Source organism: Pygoscelis adeliae, unplaced genomic scaffold (genome assembly GCF_000699105.1).
Source record: "Pygoscelis adeliae isolate BGI_AS28 unplaced genomic scaffold, ASM69910v1 Scaffold94, whole genome shotgun sequence".
Lineage (NCBI taxonomy): Eukaryota > Metazoa > Chordata > Aves > Sphenisciformes > Spheniscidae > Pygoscelis > Pygoscelis adeliae.
The window spans coordinates 106,073-115,717 of record NW_008824547.1 but is presented as its reverse complement, the minus strand read 5'-3'; the positions used below and the strand labels follow the sequence as shown (position 1 = coordinate 115,717).

Sequence of the window (9,645 nt, the reverse complement as noted above, 5' to 3'; positions counted from 1 at the left end):
CTGACCTTCACAGCAGCTTGAGCACGCCAACATTGTCACCAGGACTTGATTTGGCAATCAGCACTGGGGAACTGAGGTTCATTTTGGAAAAATGAAGCCCCCCGGGCAGGGCACACCACGTTTCCTTGACCACCAGGCATGCTTCAATGCAGCGCAGCCAGCCTCCGCCCTCCAACCGCAAAATACAGCAATTTGTCAGCTACCAGGTGACCTCCTGCAGGTCAAGCCCCACCACCCACGCAGCCACCAGTGACACCAGAAAAGCCCTAGCAGGAGGGAGCTGTGGAGGAGCCCCCCAGAGCTGGGCTATTCCATTTATTCAGGAACATTTGGAAAAGGGGGGAAAGCAGAGAAGCCCCAAAGTTTGCTGCCAATACACAGTTACTCAGGGCAGCCAAAATTCAGGGTTGATTATGAAGAGCTACAGAAGGGCTTCACAAAATCCAGCGAGTGAACAGTAAAATAGCAGGCCAAGAGAACAGCCCTAATTGCGCACACAGGTGCAGGCTCCAACACAGCCAACAGTGCTCAGGAAAGAGATCAGGAAGCCACCGCTGGTGGTTCTGCAAATGTCTGCTCCCCGCCCCTTGCCCTCGGCTCAAGCCGTCACCTGATGGCCGAGTTGGTGTTACGAACTTCTTCCTCCTCATCATCATCGTAGTCATCCTCATCGTCAGAGTACTGCTGGTGCTGTCGGACTGGGACCCGGCTGCGACCCACTCCTGCCGCAAGGTCCTCCTCCTCCTGCAAAACACCGTCGCTGATGGCCTGCCGGCAGTGGGGCAAGGAGGAAGAGCCACGTCCTCGGTCCAGCCGAGCACAGGGGACTTGCCCCTTCCGAGAGGAGACAGGGGACTGTTCCCTATGCTTGCTCAGTTTACCCACATTAATGCTAACCTCTTTTACCCTCTCACATTCCAGTCGGGGTGAGTGCAAGGGCAGGCAGGCTGCAAGGCAGGGGAAGGGCTTAGACCGGCTGACAGCCACAGTCCCATGGAGGTGAGGGACTGGAATTGAAAAGCTCAGCTCAAGTCAGGCATGCTGCCGGCCTGGAGCTCCAGCCTACCTGCATGGGGGATTTGGCGTAGTTGTGGTTATCCAGGAAGGCTGGCAACCTCTGCACGATGGGGTTGGGGTTTGCTGACGGCGCCCCGTTGATACTACTCGCTGACGTCTTTGCCACCGGTTTGGATTTGCTGGGCGGGCTCTGCGTGGCCGCAGGGTGGCCCTGGCTGGCAGGCTCATCGGTGCCGTCTGCCATACAAGCACAGCACAGCCTTTCATGACCAACACCATCACGTTTTACTCAATGTCCTCTGCCACCCCTTGCCCACCCCACGTAGCAGAAGAGCTCTTATGCTCCACCAGACCATCACACCCACTTCCCTTTCCACCTCCAGTTGTCACAAGTGTCCCCAAACTTAAGCCCTCCCATTTTCAAGCTCCGCGTCCCTCCAACGCTTCTCCCAGGCACAGAGGCATCTACCACACCCCAGCACAGTGTGCACAGAGCTGGGCTTGGAGAAAAGAAAGCGAAGCTGACCATAAAACTCCCTCAAGCTCCAGGTCAGCCAGCCATCGTCACCAGCCTGTGCTCGCTCCACGACAGGCCAGGCTGGCTGGCTGGCAACACCACTGGTACGGGGGTCTACCTGGATGGGTGCTCTCTGGAGTCACAGTCTTGCTGCTGGCTGGCTTTGCCTCTTCCGGAGGCTGAGACTCCTGAGACTTCTGGGTATGGATCAGCTCAGGCTGAGTTACTCGGATAAGCTTGAAGGCAAATGACAGATAGAAACTGAGTGCTGGACCAGGGTGACCCAAACCATATCCCTCCTGTTGAAGCACTGCAGAAGGAGAACTTGCGAGGCTGAGCCAACTGCCGAGCACCCACGCACACGATCAACCGACAACACCATGGACAACCTCCCAGGTGAGCACCAAAAGGCAAAGCAGCGAGGCTGGTTATCTCCTCTTCCCAGGAGGTATTTCCCAAGGCCAAAAAAACCCATAAAATCCAGGGCCTCTACAGCACAGGGTGATGCCCTGACAGCAGAGCCTATTCCCACCCCAGGCTCGCACTCTCTCAGGGCTTGGGCTGTCCTACCTGCTGCAAGGCCTCCAGCACAGTCTGGCGGTTCATCTTCAGGATGTGCAGTTTGGACTCGTACTTCATCCTCCGATCAGGCACCACCGCCATCAGGTTGAAGCGGATGTCGTGGTACGGCTCCCTGCAGGAAGGGACAGCAGACATCAGCTGCGAGCTGGCAGTGGAAAGCCTGTCCCCCAGCAAGGGGGGTCAGCAGGCTGCCAGCCATACCCCGCACACCTCCTGCGGGCTCTTTCCAGGCAGCGCCTCCCCTGCCCTGGCGTTTAACACCAACACACAGGAGGCTTTTCCCCCCAAACCAAGCCAACCTCACACTGGCTGAAGAAGCAGAGCAAGGTTACTTCAGCCTACAATGCAAAACACCCTTCACAGAGTCACAGGTTGGCTGAGGTGGGAGGGGACCCGTGGAGGTCATCTACGCCAACCCCCTGCTCCAGCAGGGTCACCCATGGCTGGTTGCCCAGGACCACATCCAGACGGCTTTTGAGTATCTCCAAGGATGGAGACTCCACAACCCCTCCGGGCAACCTGTGCCAGTGCTCGGTCACCCTCATGCCCCAGCATCCAAGAGGCCCAGCTCAGGACCAGAAGCACCATTCCTTCTCCTATGGACACGAGCTAACAGGGATCTAATCTGGCCACTCTTACCCGCATGGCCATTTGCAGGGACTCTGCATCGCACAGAGTGCGGCTTCTCTGCATGCTCTGAAGGCAGGCAAACTGCAGGCAAGAGAAGGCAAGGAGGCAGCGCACCTGCACCCTTCCCAAGCAACATCCTCCACCCCCATTTCCACAACTTGTCGCACATAGACCACAGTAGAAACAATCCAGGGAAAAATGGCGAGGGGGCAGTGCCTGCACCACGGCCTGGGACATTACCCTGCAGTGGCCAGGCCGATGCGCTCCATGATTACTCTCCTGGCTTTGTCCGTCCATTCCTCGTCGTCAGCCCACGGCCCTGTGATAAGGGGACAGAGCCGGACTTAGCAAAGCAGGCCAAGGCTCCTGCTTCAGACTCACAGAGCGGATCCTGCCATCCCCACGAGAGGCAATCTCATGGCTCCCTTACATACCAGGGAGCAAGTCAAGAAGGGGCCCAGGAGGCAGAAGGACCACACTGTCAGCCCATACGTGGAACCCCCTGCCTCTGCCTTCCGAATGGAAAACGTGAGTTATCTGCAGGGCAGAAAGGTGAGATTTGAACCCTACAGACCACAAGCAATTCACAGGCTCTGGGCTCACAACGTCCAAGGAAATCCCAGCTCCTGCTGGAATCCGCCTGCCACTGGATCTGGTGCCATGCTTCAGAAACCCAAGTACATGAAGGGGTACCTTACCAAGGGGCCTGACAGAAGCAAAGTCCTAGAGGGGATAAATAAGTGTCTGAAAGACAGGACTAGTGGTCAAGTTGTAAGAGGAGTAACCTGAGCAGCCTGCTGGGATCTGCACTGGGACCTTGTGCCTCAACACACAGCCGTTATTTGGCACAAGGAGAGGGTAAGGAGGACACAAACACTGCTTGCGATACCGAGTTATTTCAGAGCTGCAGAAGGACCTCATGACCCTGAGCAACTGGGGAGGAAAATGGCAAGGCTGGAAAAAGCAATGCAATGCTTTAGCAAGAATTGCCTTCTAGACACAGTCCGCAGCGCATAGGCTCCAAAACCAGCTATCAAAACTCAGGACAAATCTGGGAGCCACTGGAGTGATTCTCCACAAACATTAGCTGACGCTCAGTGGCAATGAAAAATAATACATACTTTTGGACATACCAGGGTGTCTATTCGACTGTATCGACGAGTAGGGACAGGCAGGCTCTTACCGTGGTCAATGGGATAGACCTTCAGCCCGTCCAGCTCAAAGAGCCGTCCCTTGATGGGGACGTAACTGACAAAATGAAAAGCCTCCATGGTTCGCACAGCGCTGATACCATTCTGCTTTTCCGGCAAGTGCCGTGGCTCCGGCCTGCGAGGGCAAGAGAGGCGAGAGGTCAGTGGAGAGTCTGCCACCTCCAGCGAAAGTGAGCTGCGAGACACCCCCTCGCTCACCTGGCATGGCTGTTATGGGCCTTGGCCAGCTCTGGGGCATTGCCGATGGCATAGCCTTTACTCTGCAGCAAAGAGCAAGAGAGGAAAACAGTTGAGAAGTGACAGGAAACAAACAAAATGCTTCACCCACCAGCTCCCCGCTCCCTCCCTCCATCCACACACAGGACTGGGAGAGCAACTTTCAGGCACATCCTCTGCTCTGCTGAGTTACAGGTAAAACCCAAGATGAAAAGAACACACAATTTCTGCTAAATAAATTACAGTTAGAGAGAAACGCAGACTTCAAGATAGGTCTGAAGGTAGGAGAGAGGACTTTTAATCATAGACTTAGAGAACGCGCCTGGGCTAGGGAATAACACGGCAGAAGGCTCAGAGCTATGCCCAGTATAAGGGGACCAAGGCTCTGAGCAAGGCAAGGTAGGAAGACGAGAGAGAAGAGGCAATACTGACGTATTGTGCAGCCACAAAGGGCTGGGAAGGAGCCAGCTTGTCAGAGCATCATCCTGAGAGGGTTACGAGAGGCAGCTTCACATGCACCACCCATGCACAGCCCTGCACTCCTCCGCCCCTACCTCAGGGCTGAATCCTTTGGTGAAATCCTTCATGCGGCTCAGCGTGGGGCCCAGGTCGACATTGTTGCAGTTCAGGAGGACGCTCAGCAGGGCATGGGTGGCACAGGAATTGGGGATCAGCTGGAGGGTGACACAGGGACCATCTTAACCAGCAGGAACAAGGCAACCCTTTAACAACCCCTCAGAGTCAACAATAATCAGTTGAAAAGTACTGAGGCAAGAACCACTTGTGAGAGCAGAGACTTGACCTCGGCTCTTAAAGGAAGGGAGGAGGTCAGTCTCATTTAGTGAGCCACACCATGCCCCCACGGGCATCTGCTCACAGAGCAGGCCACAGACAGGCTCTCAGCTCTCACTAAATTCCCTCCAACCTGGAGCTCAGGGCAGAGACTCCCAGGACAGAGGAGCTGCCCTCAGGACCAGCAAGAGCAGTGCAGCCTCTCAGTACCACATTGCTTCCCTGAGGTGCCACACGAGACACCGCCCCCCTCTTTCCCCTCGCCTCCAGGCTACCTGGTGAGCAAAGAACATGTTATTAACGATGTCATCGTCGATCACCGACGTCTCATCCACCAGGGTAGAGACCTTCCGGCGTGATCTGCGCTCCTCAATCCACTTGAACAAGAAGATGAACCCATACACAGGGCTGCGGAGAGAAGGCAGCAGCTGCATCATTTTGGAGGGACCACACCAGTGGGGCTGCTCTGCCCAGCGCCAGAAACCTTCTGTTCCAAGCCATGGGCAGAGCAAAGACAGGGAGGGAAGGCAAAACCACCAGTCCCATCTTTCTGGAAGTGAACACCCCTGTCACCCAGGACACTCTCCTGTGCTGATGCTCCAGGCTCAGACAACAACCGAGCTTGAAAACTTTGGGGTTTGACAGGTCTTAAAAGGCTCAAGACAGAGAAACAGGAGGTGAAATCCACCTCTGGAAACTGACTGACCTGCAGAAAAGTGCCTGACCACCAAATGACCCCTCCTTTTACACATACGTTGTCTTCATTTTCAGCCATCAGACAATGGCTTTTAAGAAAGCGACAGTCTCAAAGCCATTTTAAAGCACTGAGACAGGGAGAAAGCCCACACTGCAAGCACGCCAGCTTGGCACCGCACCTCTCCATGAGGAAAGGGAGATGAATCCCCTGAAGTATGTCCCCCACCTGCCCCACGAGGTCTTTCTTAAGGCATGAGATCACCCGTCTGCCCCAGACCTGACGAAGCGCTCCTGGCTCATCGCTTACAATACTGACCAACAAGCTCACACGGGCCCTTCTGGCCACCTGGCAATGAGTTCCCGGGCCCACAAACACGTTCTGCTTAACAAAACTCAGATTTCCATGCCTATGACTTACCCTTGGCATTTGCTCTGCAGATCATAAATCTCTTCAACCTGCACTCCCTTGACCCCTGCAAACAAAGGGCAGAAGCTGGTGTAAAGCCCACCAGAAAGGACTAGGGGTAACGTCAAGCATGAAACCAACTTCGCAGGAAGGCTTCTTGTACTCACCAAAATCTTCGACCAGGAGTGTGAAGAGACCTGAAAAGGAACAAAACCAACCGGTTACTTCTGGCTGAAGAGAGCAGAGAGGAAACCTGCTGCCACCGCCCCCCGAAGGTCCCACGTGATCACAGGCCAAGGCGCAGCCAGAAAAACTGCAGCACAGCAACACCGGGATCACGCTGACTCCCCAGCAGCAGAGCTGTTGAGCCCTGGCTCGCTACGGAGGTGCTCTGGTTCCCTTCATCCCTCCATCCCCATTCATCATCCTCTTCCGCAAGAGGACCTGAACCAACGCTCTCCCGTTGGAGCCAGATGAAGCTGGACCCACCTTCAGCATCCTGACCATTGCAGATGACCTGCCAAGTAAATCCCCGCCACGACCAGCAGCAGGGAGCACCTAAACGACACACGCTCTTCTAACTGGAGGGAAACGTGGCTGAATAGATCACTGGATATTTTTAAAAAAGATCATTTATGTTCTTGTTAGCAAAAGGCACCAGTGAAAGGAAAGCCACCTCAGAACAACAGGGCTGCAGGGGAGCCTGAGGGCCAAAAGGCTCGTCTTCATCTCTCTCTCTCCTGGGGGACCAAATCCAAGAGCCTGTCTCCAGTGAGTACAAAATTCCCGCCACAGGACATAACCAGGGATACAGAGACAACGGCAAAGGGACCGAAGGATTATGAGACATCAGCGACTGAGCAGCAGCTTCCACTATGATGCTGTAGCAAAGGCAGTCAGCCCCATTTTCAGGCGGTCCCCCCGCACGCAGAGTTAGCGAGCTCGAGACTGGAATAATAAATCTGCTTCTTTCGCTCCCATATAAAGGCTGCTGAAAGCCTGGGAGGAAGTCCAGGGAATATCAATAAGAAGGATTCAATCCTGAGAAACATCCCTGTAAGCAAAGGATTTAAGGAACCTGATGTAAGTGGCTCAATCGAGAAGGGAAGAGCCGCCCAAGGGGCTTCCACACCAAAGTTAAAATAACTAAAACAGGGAGGAAACTTCTGGGGAGCAAAAAGTCTCCGTTAATTTAGCAGAAAATGTCGTATTTCTTACAAAATTGTCAGTGAGAAGAACCACGCTATGGAAATAACGCTTCGGACCAGTGACAGCCTCCTTGCCGTGCAACACCGTTACACCAAACCCCGGCACCTTTCTGACAGAGATGTTTTTGCTCAAAATACTTGATGCCCTGGAGGGCCGTGTCGTACAGGTGACATCTACAGAGACCTCAGGCAGCGCCGCAGCCTCGCTGCCTCCCTTGCAGCAACCCCCTTAGGGCAAGCGGTCCTTGCAGACCATAAGGGTCTTCAGATGCTCATTACAGCCATGGTTCTTGTTCCCTCTTTAGATGGCGTCCGTTACGGAAGCGGGAGTCACAGCTGTTTACAGTTACAGTCTCTCAACTGTAAAAGCTTCTGCAAAAGTCGAAAGCCTTGCTCACTTTCCAATCTCAACAGTTACAGTCTACTGATCACAGCAAAACATGTGCGACGCGAGATGTGAACCGTACCACAAGCTCTGCCTCGCAGTCAGCGAAGAATTGCATCGGAGCGAGGCCTCGCAAATACAAACAACCGTGAACGCCAAAAGCAGCGCGGCTCCTGCAGGTGCCACCAGAAGGAGAAGACCAAGCAGGACTTCCAAGCTCGCTGTGGCTCAGCCCGGAGCACTCCCACATCTCTGCAGCAGCTCTCCAGGACCGTGCGTCAGACTGGCAGGGCTGCACCGGAGGAGATGGGAAGTCAGCCATCGCGTGTTTTCCTCCCGTCCGATCAACATCACCGGGGAGTCAGAGAGAGGATGAAGCCAAACTCCTCTGAGTGCACCGTGAAAGGACAAGAAGTGACGGGAACAAGCTGCAGCAAGAGAAATTCTGACTACGCACCCGGAAAAAAACAATTCTTCGCTACCAGTGTGGTCAGCCCTGGGACCGGGGCGCAGAGATCTCCTTCTCGGGCATATTCAAACTCAACCAAACATGGCCATGAGCAACCTGAACTACCTTTGAAGTTAGCTCTGCTTTGGGCCAAAGACTTCCAGGCTCCCTTCCAACCACGGCTTTTCTCTGATTCATTTCAACATTTTGTATTACCTCAGCATCCACGAAAGGCATAGTCCTGCTGCTGCTATCACTCCTGGAACACCCAAAACCCCCATCCCAAATCACTTGGGTCAGCTGGAGGAAACATTCTGGTGTCCGCAAGCACACGCAACGCTACGCCAGCAGTCTGGAGGTTCCCAAGGCTCCCCTCTCTGCCCAAACAGCCGTGGCAGACATGGCCAAATCTGGATCTGCCGACCCTTCATGACAAGTAAAGCACGGAGAGCTTTCAATCCCAAGCCCCGTGGCGAGGGCTGGGCAGCCCATGGGATGTGCTGAAGGCCGAGAGCAGCGCGCGGTCGTTCCTAACCGCTCTCCCAGCTGCCGCCTCTGTGTCTGAACCTCCGCACGTCCGAAGGAGCGCAGCTGCGGCGTGCAGAGAGCCCGCCTCTGCCCAGACAGATTATCTTCCAAGCAAATAACCTTCCCTCCCAGGTGTGAGAATCCAAACCATGTCCTGCCTTCGGCATCGTCATGAAGAAGAAGGGGGAGGATGGGAATGATTTTGGCAACTCCCGAGTGCCGGTAAAAAGAGGATAAAGAGCAGCAAAACCTGGGCTGACTGGGAGACCAACAGCAGACAGAATCCTTCTCTGAGCGCAGGAAGACAAGTATAATGCCAGGGGTCCAATTTCCTCACCCACAGCCTCAAAAATACACCACCACATCCCAAAGACCAGCTCTCAGCCTCCCAGAGGACCACCCCATGTCACACTACGGCAACTCAGACACGTTAAAACAACGCTCAGCCAATGCCCCAGCCGACACCGGCTTTGGCCCTCTAACCCTAACCCGCAGCCACCACAGAAACCACCTTCTCTGACACAGCGGGAAGGGGACGCCTGTGACCATCCTGCTCCCGGCTGCTCAGGCGCCATACTGGGTTGTTCAGCAGCTTTCCTGGGCTACCTGTGGGTGAGAGTTTGATCCACCTGCGATGACAGGATCTGTCACACGTGGGACAGAGACAGCACCCTCACGTGCTCCCGAGTGACAGGCACATGGGTTCTCCTCAATCGCCCACGAAGCTCTGGGGTGTCAGAGCTGTTTTCTGCAGCAAGGGGTATCCCATATGCAGGCTTCTCCCTGGACTTCAGCAATATTTCAGGGTGTATTTGCAAACGACAGGAATGCTTCATGCTACACCCTCGCAGCATTTCAGGTGTTTTCCACAGAGACCCCTGAGCTTATCAGATCGCACACACATACAGGTGTCCGGGACACCTCGGACCCCATGTACAAGTGCTACCAGAGCCCAGGCCCACTGTGAGCCCTCACAGTGCCCCTGCAGCCCTATTCTCCCCATCCCTGC

The 9,645-nt window shown here is 54.8% G+C and overlaps 1 protein-coding gene across 1 annotated transcript in view; it reads right to left on the bottom strand.

The window, feature by feature from the left end:
* The window catches only part of BAP1 (BRCA1 associated protein-1 (ubiquitin carboxy-terminal hydrolase)), a 10,161-nt gene extending 3,587 nt beyond the window's left edge, over positions 1 to 6,574 (bottom strand). The window contains exons 1-12 of the mRNA XM_009321841.1: positions 6,450 to 6,574; positions 6,235 to 6,380; positions 6,080 to 6,134; positions 5,241 to 5,373; positions 4,728 to 4,847; positions 4,156 to 4,217; positions 3,930 to 4,072; positions 2,987 to 3,065; positions 2,105 to 2,228; positions 1,653 to 1,770; positions 1,067 to 1,254; positions 611 to 744 (exon numbers count right to left, since the gene is read on the bottom strand). Of these exons, the coding sequence (XP_009320116.1) occupies positions 611 to 744; positions 1,067 to 1,254; positions 1,653 to 1,770; positions 2,105 to 2,228; positions 2,987 to 3,065; positions 3,930 to 4,072; positions 4,156 to 4,217; positions 4,728 to 4,847; positions 5,241 to 5,373; positions 6,080 to 6,134; positions 6,235 to 6,380; positions 6,450 to 6,574 (1,427 nt within the window). The remainder of the gene's footprint in view (positions 1 to 610; positions 745 to 1,066; positions 1,255 to 1,652; positions 1,771 to 2,104; positions 2,229 to 2,986; positions 3,066 to 3,929; positions 4,073 to 4,155; positions 4,218 to 4,727; positions 4,848 to 5,240; positions 5,374 to 6,079; positions 6,135 to 6,234; positions 6,381 to 6,449) is intronic.
* Positions 6,575 to 9,645: the final 3,071 nt, after the last annotated feature.